General features: G+C 44.0%; 1 protein-coding gene across 1 annotated transcript in view; it reads right to left on the bottom strand.

The window, feature by feature from the left end:
• Window positions 1-15,562, bottom strand: part of fer1l6 (fer-1 like family member 6) — a 311,731-nt gene that overhangs the window by 161,773 nt on the left and 134,396 nt on the right. The window contains exons 17-18 of the mRNA XM_072267285.1: window positions 15,333-15,485; window positions 4,934-5,114 (exon numbers count right to left, since the gene is read on the bottom strand). Of these exons, the coding sequence (XP_072123386.1) occupies window positions 4,934-5,114; window positions 15,333-15,485 (334 nt within the window). The remainder of the gene's footprint in view (window positions 1-4,933; window positions 5,115-15,332; window positions 15,486-15,562) is intronic.

Below are 15,562 nucleotides of genomic sequence, written 5' to 3'. Positions count from 1 at the left end.
GAATCACCTATGATGGAATGATGGAGCATTCTTGATGGGCTGAATGGCCTAATTCTACTCCTAAGTCTTATTATCAAACTCTGTCTCTGTGAGAAATGATTTCTCAGATATCCTTTAAAAATATACCATGACATCACCATATAGGCCTTTTGGCCCACATTGTTGTACTGACCATTTAACCTACTCTAAGTTCAATCTAGCTCTTTCCTCCTACATCGCCCTCCATTTTTGTATCATCATGTTCCTATCTATGTACTTCATAAATGTCCCTAATGTATCTGCCTCTACACCCACTCATCAGTGCGTTCCATGCACACACCACTCTCTGAACTTACCTCTGATAATACCCCTATACTTTCCTCCAGTCACTTTACAATTAAAGTTCAATCCAAAGTTCAAAGTAAATCTATAATCAAAGTACATATATGTCACCATATACTACCGTGAGATTTATTTTCTTGTGGGTATTTGCAGCAAATGCAAAGAAACACAACAGAACTAATGTAAAACTGCACAAAACAAAAAGGAAAAACAACCAAAGTGCAAATACCAAAAAGAAAAAAAACTGAATAATAAGAATAAATAAATCATAAATATTGAGAACGTGAGTTATAGAAACTGTAATAGTGAGTCCATAGGTTGTGGAATTAGTTATTTTATTAGCCATTTCAACACCGGGAAAAAGTCTCTGGCTATCTTGATCTATGCCTCTTATTATCTTGTATACCTCTATAATGTTACCTCTCATCCTTCTTCATTCCAAGGAGAAAAGCCCTAAGCTCATTCAACCTATCCTCATAAAACATGCTCTCTAGTCCATGAAGCACCCCCCCCCCAGTAAATCTCCTCTGCACCCTCTCTAAAGCTTCCACATCCTTCCTATAATGCGGCAACTAAACTGAACATAATATGCCAAGTGTGATCTAACCAGTGTTTTATAGAGCTGCAACGTTACTTCACAGCCCTTTGAAGTCAATATCTCATCTAGTGAAGGCCAGCAAAACATATGCCTTCTTAACAACCCTTTAAGGGATTCATGGACGTGGATCCAAAGTCCACACTGTTCCTCCACACTGCTAAGAATCACACTATTAACCATGTATTCAGCCTTCAAAATTGAACTTCCAAAACTCAATCACTCCACTCTTTTCTGGATTGAACTCTATCTGCCACTTCTCCGCCCAGCTCTGCATCCTGTCAATATCTTGCTGAAACCTACAACCCTCCACATAATCCATAGCTCCAACAGCATTTGTGTCTTCTGCAAACTTACTAACCTATTCTTCCACTTCCTCATCCATATCATTTACGTACATCAGAAAGAGCAGGGATCATTCTCTCTCATTTTAACCTTGTGCCCTTTTTATAATACCCATCTCATGGAGAAAAGATTTTGACTACCTACCTTATCTGTCTCTCACAATCATTTCTGTCACCTCTTCACATAGTGTAGCAATCAGAATTGCACACAATACTCCAAATGTGGTTCTGACAATTTGTAAGACAGTTTCCCAACTTCTAGATTCTCTGCCATAACTTATGAAGGCAGACAAGGCATACGCCTTCTTCACCACTCTGTGGTGTCGCTTTCAGGAAACTATGGATTTGTGCCACTGGGTATATTCAATATGCCATCTAAAATTTTGACAAACTTCCATAGGAACAGAAATTCCCTGGAACGGAAAAGACTACAGAAAGTGGTGGATATAACCCATTCCCTCCCAACTATTGAACAAGAAAACAGAATCCAGTATCAAGGACCCCAGCATCTTGGCCATGCTGTTTTCTTGTTACTACCATTAGGCCAGAGATAGAGGAGCCTTAGGTCCCACGCTACCAGATTCAGGAACATTTATTACCCTACAACCATCAGGCTCCTGAATGGCGTGGATAACTTCACTCACAACTCTGAACTGATTCCACAAACTATAGACTCACTTTCAAGATCTCTACAACTCTTGTTCTCGGTATCATTTATTTATTGAAACTGTTTGTTTATTTATTAATTAATTATTTTTATTTACACAATTTGTCTTCTTTTCCACATTGGTTATTTATTAGTCTTTATGTACAAAATTTCATAATTTCTGTTGTGCTTATCTTCCTGTAAATGTCTGCAAGCAAATGAATTTCATATGGTGACATATACATACTTTGATAATAATTTACTTTGATTTTGACTTTAAAGGAGGAGGAGTAGATGGCGGTGCGACGCAACGTACAGCAGCCACTCCGGTGAGTGATATCTGTTATAAGACCATAAGACAAAGGAGCAGAAGTCGGCCATTCGGCCCATCGAGTCTGCTCCACCATTTTATCATGAGCTGATCCATTCTCCCATTTAGTCCCACTGCCCTGCCTTCTCACCATAACCTTTGATGCCCTGGCTACTCAGATACGTATCAATCTCTGCCTTAAATACACCCAATGACTTGGCCTCCACTGCTGCCCGTGGCAACAAATTCCATGGATTCACCACCCTCTGACTAAAAATATTTCTTTGCATTTCTGTTCTGAATGGGCGCCCTTCAATCCTTAAGTCATGCCCTCTCGTATTAGACTCCCCCATCATGGGAAACAACTTTGCCACATCCACTCTGTCCATACCTTTCAACATTCAAAATGTTTCTATGAGGTCTCCCCTCATTCTTCTAAACTCCAAGGAATACAGTCCAAGAGCAGACAAACGTTCCTCATATGTTAACCCGCTCCTTCCCGGAACCATTCTGGTAAATCTTCACTGTACCCTCTCCAACGTCAGCACATCCTTTCTTAAATAAGGAGACCAAAACTGTCCACAGTATTCCAAGTGAGGTCTCACCAGTGCCTTATAGAGCCTCAACATCACATCCCTGCTCCTATACTCTATTCCTCTAGAAATGAATGCCAACGTTGCATTTGTCTTCTTCACCACTGACTCAACCTGGAGATTAACCTTAAGAGTATACTGCACGAGGACTCCCAAATCCCGTTGCATCTCAGAACTTTGAATTTTCTCCCCATTTAAATAATAGTCTGCCCATTTATTTCTTCTGCCAAAGTGCATAACCATACACTTTCCAACATTGTATTTCATTTGCCACTTCTTTGCCCATTCTTCCAATCTATCCAAGTCTCTCTGCAGACTCTCTGTTTCCTCAGCACTACCGGCCCCTCCACCTATCTTCATATCGTCAGCAAACTTAGCCACAAAACCATCTATTCCATAATCCAAATCGTTGATGTACAATGTAAAAAGAAGCGGCCCCAACACGGACTCCTGTGGAGCACCACTGGTAACCAGCAGCCAACCAGAATAAGATCCCTTTATTCCCACTCTCTGTTTCCTGCCAATCAGCCAATGCTCTATCCACGTATGTAACTTTCCTGTAATTCCATGGGCTCTTATCTTGTTAAGTATCCTCATGTGTGGCACCTTGTCAAAGGCCTTCTGAAAATCCAAATGTACAACATCTACTGCATCTCCCTTGTCTAGCCTACTTGTAATTTCCTCAAGAAATTGTAATAGGTTTGTCAGGCAGGATTTTCCTTTAAGGAACCCATGCTGAGTTCTGCCTATCTTGTCATATGCCTCCAGGTACTTTGTAACCTCATCCTTGACAATTGACTCCAACAACTTCCCAACCACCGATGTCAAGCTAACAGGTTTATAATTTCCTTTTTGCTTCCTTGCCCCCATCTTAAATAGCCGAGTGACATTTGCAATCTTCCAGTCCTCTGGAACTATGGCAGAATCTATCAACTTTTGAAAGAGCATTGCTAATGCCTCTGCAATCTCTACCGCTACTTCCTTCAGAACACGAGGGTGCATTCCATCTGGTCCGGGAGATTTATCTACCTTCAGACTATTCAGCTTCCTGAGTACTTTCTCTGCCGTAATTGTGACTGCGGACATTTCTCTTCCCTGCCACCCTTGAGTGTCCGGTATACTGCTGATGTCTTCCTCAGTGAAGACTGATGCAAAATACTCATTCAGTTCCTCCGCCATCTCCTTATCTCCCATTACAATTTCTCCAGCATCATTTTCTATCGGTCCTATATCTACTCTCACCTGTCTTTTACTCTTTATATACTTGAAAAAGCTTTTAGTATCCTCTTTGATGTTATTTGCTAGCTTCCTTTCATAGTTAATCTTTTCTCTCTTAATGACCTTCTTAGTTTCCTTTTGTAAGGTTTTAAAAACTTCCCAATCCTCTGTCTTCCCACTAATTTTTGCTTCCTTGTATGCCCTCTCCTGTTATCTGTCAAGTAAGGTGCCGTGCACAATCCTGATTTGATGGAGACAGATGTAACAGCACAGAGGAGCATCTGGAGAAATTTCTGAAATGCCTTCTTCGCTGCCGCTGCTACTGTGTGATCTAGAATCTCCAGAGGAGAAGGCCCCGAGTCCTCGGCTTTGCTTGTTGCTCAGTGGCCGGGGCAGGGTCGAAGTGCTCGGCAGAGTTGGTGCTCAGTGTTTGGTGTCGGAGGCCTGGTCGATGGCTTGAAGTTTTCAGATGGACTCAGAGTCGGCTGTGGTCGGGTACTTCCAATGCATCGGCAGTTGTCAGCTCCTGGAGGTTTATGGCAGGGAGAGTTTCTCCTTTTTGCCACCTGCTATCGGGACTATCGGGAGTCAATCGGAACTTTGAGACTTTTTTTTACCGTGCCCATGGTCGGCTCTTTATCAAATTATGGTATTGCTTTTCACTGCTGTAACTCTATGTTATAATTATGTGGTCTTGTCAGTGTTAGTCTTTGGTTTGTCCTGTTTCTTTGTGATATCACTCTGGAGGAACTTTGTATCATTTCTTAATGCATTTATTTCTAAATGACAATAAACGAGGACTGAGTGTCCTCATAATCTAAAAATATATATAGTAACTACATCTTTACATAATGTAGATCAGAATTTGGAATGACCGGTAATGGAATTACTCAGCATCACACTTACCTTTGTAAAGAATACTGAGGGGTGGGGAAATTTGAAGGCCAGTGCCTGAAGTTGGCACTTCTGGTTCAAATCCACTGGGTAAGTTTTCCAAAATATTATCTGCATGTCTCATCGGACCCAACCACAGATATAAGTCCACTTTTGCTTGTATGGTCCAGCCCATGATATGCTTCCCTGGCAACTTAAAAGAATATTCATATATTAAAAATCAAAATATACAGACATTGCAAACCACAGAAGTTACCACATCCCTTTCTTATTAGACTCCCCTCATCACCTTCTTTTCTTACCAGATTCTGTAACCTAGTCCTTGGTCATCTCCACCAATCATCTCCTAGCTACTGTTGCTAGGTCAACCTCTCCCACCCCCACACCAAGTTCCATTTGTCCATCAATCCCTCCTCACCAAATCTATCATTTGACAACTCCTGCCACACTCCTCCCTCTCTCTCTGGAGTGAACGAGGATGAGAGGTGACTTAATAGAGATGGTGAAGCATAGATTGAGTGGACAGCTATAGTCTTTTTCTCAAAGCAGAAATGGCTAATACTAGGGGGCATCATTTAATGTTGACTGGAGGAAAGTATGGGGGGGGGGGTCAGAGTCAGTTTTTTACACAGAAAGTGGTGGGTGGATGGGGCACAATGCCAGGAGTGGAGGTAGAGGCAGATTCATTAGGGGCATTTAAGAAACTCTTAGAGAGGCAAATGGATAATAGAAAAATGGAGGGCTATGTATGAAGGAATGGTTAGATTAATCTTAGAGTAGGTGAAAAGGTCTGTACAACATTGTGGGCCGAAGGGCCTGTACTGTGCTATAAAGTTCTATGTTCTATGTTCTATCTTCCCTTTTCATTCTCAGACTTGATACAGCATGGTGACTATCCCTGAGCTTCCTCACATGCTGCTTAATCTGCTGAGTACCTCCAGAATTTTGCTAAATCCCCTCAGTGTTGAGTGGGGAATGCATTAACATGCATAGTTCATGTTTGAATTCTGTTCCAGATCAATGGCACCTTGCTGCCTTATACAATTTTAAATCCAAGGATTTTCCATTGGAATTCTTAATTCACATGGACCACAAGTTCAAATTCAATTTCAAGTTCAAATTTATCATCATTTCAATTATGTAAATGTATACCACCAAATGAAGCAACTTTCGTCTAGGTTAATGTGCACAGCAATTCAATACAATTCAACCTCTGATATAAAGAATATAAGGAAATCCACTCAAAAATAATATAAGGTTGTTTGATGAATATTATTTTTCTTAAAATACAGAGGAAAGAGTGCAATGTTCTGATGCCAATCACAATCAAATGTGGTTACATATCTACAATACACCCGACAAAAGATAATAGAAAATACAAACCCACTTTTCCAATAGGCTGTTGATGTGGAATCAATGGAAATCTTTAAAACTAATAGATTTAGGAAAAAAGTGGGACATAGAGCTAAGGTAGAGATTGACCATAGTTGGCTCAAGGGTTTTGAATGACCCTCCCCTGTTCCTACAAGCCCAAGTCTAATTTGATAAATTGGTTTATTATTGTCGCATGTACTGAAGTACAATAAAATCATATGTTTGCATATCATTCAGTGGTAGTGTAAAGTAAAAGTAATAAAGATTGTAGATTAAAATGTTACACTAATGGAGAAATTGCATTTGCAGGTGGAAAATAAGGCAGAATGTGAGGTCAAAACTCTATCTTATACTTGGGAACTACATGGGATAGAAGCTCCTTGAGCCTGATGCTGGAAGTTTGAGAATGTCAGGTACAGAAGTAAATGATGGCAGAAGTCACCTGGACCAGATGATTTACGCCCCAGGGTTCTGAAAGAGGTGGCTGAAGAGATTGTGGAGGCATTAGTAATGATCTTTCAAAAATCAATGGATTCTGGCATGGTTCTGGAGGATTGAAAAATTGCAAATAGCACTCAACTCATCAAGAAGGGAGGAAAGTAGTAGAAAGGAAATTATAGGCAAATTAGTGGTTGGGAAGATGTCGGAGACAATTGTTAAGGATGCGGTTTCGGAGTACTTGGAGGCACATGATCATATAGGCCGAAGTCAGCATGGTTTCCTTAAGGGAAAATCTTGGCTGACAAATCTGTTGGAATTCTTTGAAGGAATATCAAGCAGGATAAACAAAGGAGAAACAGTGGATGTTGTGTCCTTGGACTTTCAGAAGGCCTTTAACAAGGTGCCACACATGAGGCTGCTTAACAACCTAAGAGTCCATGGTATTATAGGAAGATACTAGCATGGATATAACTTTGGTTATTTGGCAGGAGGCAAAGAGTGGGAATAAAAGGAGCCTTTCTAGTTGTCTGTCGGTGATGAGTGGTGTTCTACGGAGGTCTGAGTTGGGATCATTTCTTTTTATGTCATATGTCACTGATTTGGATGACAGAATTGATGCTTTGTAGCCAGGTTTACAGATGATAGGAAGATAGATGGAGGCAAAGGTAGTTTTGAGGAAGCAGAGACACTAAATAGGGAATTAGACAGATTAAGAGAATGGCCAAAGAAGTGGCAGATAGAATACAGGGCATTGTGAGTAGCTTTGGGCCCCTTATCTAGGAAAGGATGTGTTGGTATTGGAGAGGGTTCAAAGGATATTCACGAAAATAATTCCAGGATTGAAAGGCTTATCATATGAGGAGCGTTTGATGGCTCTGGGCCTGTACTCACTGGCATTCAGAAGAATGAGGAAGGATCTCATTGAAACATATTGAATGTTGAAAGATCTTGAGAGATTGGAAGTGGAAAGGATGCTTTCCATGGTGAGGGAGTCTAAGAGCACAGGACACAGCCTCAGAATAGAGGGACATCATTCAGAATGGAGATGAGGAGGGATTTCTTTAGCCAGAGAGTGGTGAAACTGCAGAATACATTGTCACATGGCTGTGGAGGCCAAGTCACGAGGATTATTTAAGGCATAGGTTGATAGATTCTTAATTGGTCAGAGTGTGGAGAAGATGGCAGCGCAACACAGTGCACAGCGGCCACTCCGGTGAAAGATATCTGTTATCTGTCAAGTAGGGTGCCGTGCACAATCCTGATTTGATGGAAACAGACATGAGAGCACGGAGGAACATCTGGAGAAACTTCTGAAATGCCTTCTTCTCTGCCACTGCTACTGTGCGATCCAGAATCTCCAGAGGAGAAGGCCCCGAGTCCTCGGCTTTGCTTGTTGCTCAGCGGCCGGGGCAGGGTCAAAGCGCTCGGCAGAGATGGTGCTCAGTGCTCGGTGTCGGAAGGCTGGTCGGAGGCTCAAAGTTTTCCGATGGATCAGAGTCGGCTGTGGTCGGGTGCTTCCAATGCATCGGCAGTTGTCAGCGCCTGGAGGTTTATGGCAGGGATAGTTTCTGCTTTTTGCTACCTGCTATTGGGACTATTGGGAGTCAATCGAAACTTTGAGACTTTTTTTTACCGTGCCTATGGTCGGCTCTTTATCAAATTATGGTATTGCTTTGCACTGCTGTAACTATATGTTATAATTATGTGGTCTTGTCAGTGTTAGTCTTTGGTTTGACCTGTTTCTTTTGTGATACCACTCTGGAGGAACATTGTATCATTTCTTAATGCATGCATTTCTAAATAACAATAAACGAGGACTGAGTGTCCTCATAATCTAATCTAATCTAATATAATATGAAGGGATCTGGGGAAAAGGCAAGAGATTGTGGCTGAGAGGGAAATGGATCAGTCATGATGAAATAGTGGAGCAGATTCAATGGGCAAAATGGCCTAATTCTGCTCCTATATCTCATGATCTTATGATACATGCTTTCAGACTCTTGTTGTCACAACCACGGATTCTGCAGCGAGGTAGATACAACAATTGCGCCTGTGAATTTGCCTGTGAAAGTGAGAGTCGCTGTGTTCCAGGCCTTGGTGAAAGATGTGCTCAGGGACATGTTGAACATCTTTGTGTTTGTGTACTTTGATGACTTCCTTATCTACTCCTGCTCACATCAGGAGCATGTCCAGCATGTCCGGAGAAGACTCAGACGTCTTCTTGAAAATAATCTGTATGCCAAGCCTGAAAAATGTGAATTCCATAAAGACCGGGTGTCGTTTTTGGGCTATATACTTACCCCATCCAGTGTTCAAATGGACCCTAGTAAAGTTCAGGCAGAGTGGCCTAACTCGTCTACAGTCAAACGGATATGGCACTTCAAGGGGTTTGGAAACTTTTATTGCCGCTTCATCCGGAATTTTGGCTCTATCACGGCTCCAATTAAAACACTCACCAAGAAGACTGCGGCAGAATTCCACTGGACGGATGGTGCCGTACACGCATTTTCAGAGCTAAAGCGACGTTTAACCACTGCCCCGCTGCTGCAGCACCCAGACCCATCTCAGCCATTCATTGTTGAGGTGGATGCATCCGATATAGGCATTGGAGCTGGTCTCTCTCAGCGCTCGTCTGTGGATAGCCGGCTGCACCCTTGTGCTTTTCTTTCCCATCGCTTGACTCCAGCGAAGAGGAATTATGACGTTGGGAACCGGGAGCTTCTGGCTGTCAAGGAGGCCCTGGAGGAATGGCGACACTGGCTGGAGGGGACAGAGCATCCATTCTTGGTCTGGACAAATCACAAGAACCTCTCCTATATTCAGGATGCTAAGAGACTCAACTCTTGTCAAGCCCAGTGGGTTCTCTTCTTCACACAGTTCAATTTCATCCTCACTTATCGTCCCCCAGCCAGAATACAAAGGCTGATGCTCTCTCTGGGCAGTTCGACGGATCTGAGGACAATGGCGAACTAGAGTCCATTCTTCCTCGCTCGTGTATCACTGCTCCGGTGATCTGGGGAATCGAGGCAGAGGTGAGGGCCGCCCAGCAGTCAGATCCAGGCCTGGATGGGGTCCTCCCAGCCGGCTGTTTTTCCCTGCTGCGGTGCATTCCAAAGTGTTGGAATGGGGTCACTCCTTCCATCTGGCTGGACATCGAGGAATTCAATGGACTCAGGAGTTTATAAAGAGACGATTTTGGTGGCCACCTATGTCCCAGGATGTCCACGACGTTGTATCTGCCTGTCCCACCTGTGCTCGGGACAAGACACTATTCCAGTGTCCTGCGGGTTTGTTATGTCCACTGCCTGTGCCCCACCGCCCCTGGTCCCACCTCTCAGTAGATTTCATCACTGGTCTGCCCCTGTCTAATGGACACACCACCATTTTGGTCATTGTGGATCGATTTTCCAAGGCTGCCCACTTCATTGCCCTCCCCAGCTCCCATCGGCTCGTGAGACTGCCACACTCATGGTTCAACATGTGTTCAACCTCCATGGTTTTCCTCAAGACATAGAGTCTGATCGTGGTCCACGGTTCACTCCCTGCTTTTGGAAGGCTTTCTGCTCCCTTGTAGGAGCCATGGCCAGTCTCTTGTCTGGCTTCCACCCCCAATCTAATGGCCACACTGAGAGAGTGAACCAGGAGTTGGAGACAACCCTGTGCTGTCTTGCCTCTTCCAACCCCACATCCTGGAGCTCCCAATTGGTTTGGGCAGAGGTCGCCCACAATAACCTCCAGTCGTCCTCCACTGGTATGTCTCCCTTTGAATGCCAGAAGGAATTCCAGCCCCCGCTCTTCCCTGATCAGGAGAGCGATGCAGGAGTTCCTGCTGCCGAACAGCTGATCCAGCGCTACAAGCGCACCTGGAGATGAGCCAGGGCTTCTCTGCTGCGCACCCAAAGACAACATTCCCGGCAGGCTGATCGGCTCCGTCGACAGGTAAGGCCATTCAAGCCAGGAGAGGAGATCTGATTGGCATCAGGATCCTCCCCCTGAAAGTTGAGAACCGGAAATTGGCACTGTGCTACGTGGGACCGTTTGTACTGGAAAAGGCTGTCAACAAGGTGTCCTATATATTGCGTCTACCAGCATCAGTGAGGATCCGCCCAGTATTCCATGTTTAGCAGCTCAAGCTGGTTACTACCTCTCCCCTGGTCCCAGTCGCCCTACCTCCCCCTCCTCCCCACCTGGTAGATGGTTCCCTTGTCTATACTGTGCGGCACCTCCTGGCATCTCGCCGGGTACATGATAGGATCCAGTACCTTGTGGACTGGGAAGGGTATGGCCCAGAAGAACATACTTGGATCCCGGCATCTTTGTCAAGTCGCTGATCCGGGACTTCCAGTGGACACAGGTCTATGGCATCTCAGGGGCTGCACCTAGAAAGGGGGGCCCCGTCACAACCACGGATTCGGCAGCAAGGTAGATAAGGCAATTGCGCTTGTGAATTTGCACGTGTCAGCTAATTATTTAATCGTGACATTATTTAACTCCATACTTTTCGAGGCTTGGACAGAGCACAGCAATGCTTCACTGCCTGTTTGCTTTCGACCTTCCCTGAGAAATTGGACTTTTGAGCCAACCGGCTCTGAAGACTAGCGGTATTTGTTTAATGTTTAGATTTTCTTTTCAGCTGCAGTGTAGGCCTCGTTTCTCGTTTGAGAGTTTTAGTTAATGGCCCTATTCAGCTTAGCGTTTATTTTATTTTCCCGTTAACACTGTTCGTATTAAAGTCTGTGAAGCATCGGCTTGCTTCAGTGTCTCTCACTCCACACGAGCCCTATCTGAACCTGGTAACACTTGTATCTTCTGCTCAACAGGAGCAGCGCAAAGAGAGAGTGTGCAGATTGGGTAGGGTCTTTGATCATGCTGGCTGCTTTACCTAGGCAGTGAGACCTATGCATAGACTTTCCTCTATATTCTCTGAATTCTGCGATGTACCGCACTCTGCAGTGTCTTGTAGTCATGGGCAGAACAGTTGCCATATCAAGCTAGGTGCACAGGAATGGGAGGTTTTCCATAGTGCATCAGTAAAATCGGTAAGGGTTGGTGGGGAGATGTCAAATTTCTTTAGCCTTCTGAAGAAGTAGAGATGTTGGTGAGCTTTCTTGGCCGTGGCATCAATGTGCTTGGACCAGGACAGACTATTGGTGATGTTCACACCTAGGAACCTGAAGCTCTCAATCCACTTTACCAGAAAACAGGAGCATGTGCCCCCTACCCCCTGAACCCAATGACAGACTCTTTAGTTTTGTTGACATTGAGGGAAAGGTTATTGTCATGACACCATGTCACTAAGCTGTCTATTTCAGACTCTTTGCTTTTGAGATATGGCTCACTGTATCATTTGTAAACTTGTAGATGGAGTTAGAACAGAATCTGGCCACACAGCCATGTGTGGATATGGAGTGAAAAGGACAGACCCTTCTGGGTCACCAGGGTTGAGAATAATTGCGGTGAAGGTTTTGTTGTCTATCTTACTGATTGGAGATTGTTAGTCAAACGTCAAGGATACAGTTCAAAGGGAGATGTTGAAGCCCTAGGAGTTTAGGGAGGAGTTTGATGTAATTATAGAATTGGAAGCAGAGCTGTGGTCAATGAATAATAGTCTAATGTAGGTGCCTTTACTATCCAAATGGTCCCGTGATGTGTGTAGGGCAAGGGAGAGAGTATCTGCCATAGACCTCTTCCAGTGGCAAGGGAGTGAAGGTGGAGTTAATGTGTGCAATGATCAGCCTCTTAATGATGGTAGTAGTCATTTTGGCACGTTACCTTGTGTTTAAAACTGCAACCATCTACCTTGTCAATGCCCTCATAATTTTGCAAGCCTATATAATGTAGCCACTCAGTCTTCTGAACTAGAGTGAAAATAATCCCAGTCTGTCCAATTTCAACTTTTAACTAAAGCCCTCCATTCCAGGCAACATTCTGGCAAATCCCTTTCTGCTCTCTTTCTACCTGTGACAAATCTCTTCTAGTATTGTAGTGACCAGAACTGAACACACTATTCCAAGTATGCTCTGACCACATCTTGTACATTTGCTACATGATATGGCATCCCTTATACACAGTACCAAGGCCTAATATCCAAGTCAGCATGGTTTCCTCAAGGGAGAAACTTAAGTTCAAATAGTCAGAGGAACAGACAGGAGATGCTGTGGACCTGAACAGGACACCTGAATGGCATGTCGCCTCCCAGGTTCAAGGTCAGCGACATCTCGGATCCCATCCACAACATTTTGGAGAGGGAGGGAGAGCAGCTAGATGTCTGGGTACATATTGGTACCAATGACATAGGAAGGAAAAGCAAAGAGGTCCTGAAAAGAGAATTTAGAGAGCTGAGTAGAAAGCTGAGAAGCAGGACCTCGCAGGTAGTAATTTCTGGATTGCTGCCTATGCCACGCACCAGTGAGGGTAGAAACAGGATGATTTGGCAGGTTAATTGTGGCTGAGTTCATTCAACAATTTTTCTTATTGGATTAAGCCGTAAAATTGCTCTTATAGTTTCACTTCTCTCTATAAATATACTGTATATATTTATATAATCACCTATAAACATGTTATCCCTTGAACATGAAGTCTAACAGGAGGCGAATCAAGTGGCCTGCAGCTAACATGACTTCACTGTGGAAGCAGTTTGATGAAGATGTCAATCAAATTCTGGAGGCAACGGTGAAGGGAGGGGTTGATAGGAAGCTGCAAGCCATGACAACAATCATTGTCAGCATCGCAGCTGAATGGTTCGGAGAAGAGGAGAAGGAAGGCTCCAAAACATCTTACTCAAAGAACCAAAGAGCGTTGAGGATTCACAACATCAGGCAGGGGATGAAAGCACTGAAGTCCCAATACAAGAAGGAGGGAGAAGAGGAGAGGATTGACTTGGGCCAGCTGATGTGCATACTACGAAAGAAGATCAGGGTCCTCCGCCAGGCAGAGTGACATCGGAGGCGGTGTCGTGAAAACGTGCTGCTTTATCTCCATCCCCTTCAAGTTCACCAAGGAGTTGCTGGGGGAGAAGCACAGTGGGAAACTGGCCTGTTAGCAGGAAGACATAGACCAACATCTGAAGAAGATATATAATGATCCTGAAAGAGAGCAGGAGTTGGGAGTGTGCAACATCCTAATAGACCCACCTGAACCAGATGTGCAGTTCGACATGCCAGAGCTGCAACTAAAGGAAGTCAGAGGCATCATCCACAAAGCAAGGGCAAGCTCGGCTCCAGGACCAAGCAACACCTCGTACAAAATGTACAAGAATTGCCCCAAACTCCTGCTGCGTCTGTGGATGATCCTGAGAATCTTCTGGAGAAGGGGGAAGATCCCAGAACAGTAGAGAGTGGCTGAAAGGGTGTGGATCCTGAAAGAGGAAAACGCCACCCAGGTAGACCAGTTCCGCATCATCTCCCTGCTGTGTGTCGAGGCGAAGATCTTCTTCAGTGCCATTTCTAACCGGCTGTGCACCTACCTAGCAAAGAACACCTATATTGATACATCAGTCCAGAAGGGTGGCACTTCAGGGATGCCAGGCTGTCTGGAGCATACCGGTGTGGTGACACAGCTCATCAGGGAGGCCAGAGAGAACAAGGGCAACCTGTCAGTGTTGTGGCTCAACCTGGCAACGCACAAGCTGGTGCAGCTCACACTGACGAAATATCACGTCCCCAGCAGAATCAGAGACCTTACTGCAGATTATTACAACAAATTCAGGATGAGGGTCTCTTCAGGAGCAATTACATCAACCTGGCACAAGGTGGAGATCGGCATCATCACAGGGTGCACTATCTCAGTGACACTGTTCTCCCTAGCCATGAACATGCTCACTAAGTCTGCTGAACCAGAGTGCAGAGGACTCAGAATGAAATCTGCTCAACGGCAACCACCCATCATTGTGCTGGCATTGGAGAGGGTTTAGAGTAGGTTCACAGGAATGATTCTGGGAATGAAAGGGTTATCATAAGAGGAACATTTGTTGGTTCTGGGTTCATACTTGCTAGAATTTAGAAGGATGAGGGGGAATCTTATTGAAACCTTTCAAATGTTGAAAGGCCTGGACAGAGATGTGTAAAGGATGTTTCCCATGGTGGGAGAATCTAAGACAAGAGGGCACAGTGTCAGGATAGAGGGGCATCCATTTAAAACTGAGATGTGGAGAAATTTCTTTAGCCAGAGTGTGGTGTATCTGTAGAATTTATTACCACAGGCAGCTGTGGAGGCAAGGTCATTGAATGTATTTAAGGCAGAGATTGATGGGTTCATGATTGGACATGGCATCAAAGGTTATGGGGAGAAGGCCAGGGAGTGGGGGTGAAGAGGGGAAAAAAGGATCAGCCATGATTGAATGGTGGAGCAGACTTGATGGGCTAAAAGGCCTAATTCTGCTCCTATGTCTTTTGGTTTTATGGCCTTATCTTCATCAATTTTCTTACTAATCAAGTGTTCATTCAGATTTGTGAGGTAAAATTTCCTCAGCACAAAACCTTGAAGAAAAAAAAACTTACAAAGAAGGTATCTACATATATTTCTATACTGTACAGCATCAACTAATCCTTCTTCATTTCAATGTTTAAAATACTTATAGAACAAAAGAAATGCATACTTTCAGAAAGACCGTTTTAATTTTTCCACAATCCTTTCCTTTCTCGTTCTCTTTCTCGGAAAACAGGATGTCTTTAGCTGGAATCCGAGCATATGCAACTTTCTTGTTACTGCTGAGCATCCAAATAAACACATCCGGGATGGTATGTTGTGGCTGAAATTGTAAAAAAAAAATACAAATTACTGGCCCATTTTTAAATGTTTCTGCTGCAAATTCCTTTCATGGTATGA

This window comes from Mobula birostris, chromosome 9, assembly GCF_030028105.1.
Source record: "Mobula birostris isolate sMobBir1 chromosome 9, sMobBir1.hap1, whole genome shotgun sequence".
NCBI classification, from domain to species: Eukaryota; Metazoa; Chordata; class Chondrichthyes; order Myliobatiformes; family Myliobatidae; genus Mobula; species Mobula birostris.
This window is presented reverse-complemented; position numbering and strand designations above follow the sequence as displayed.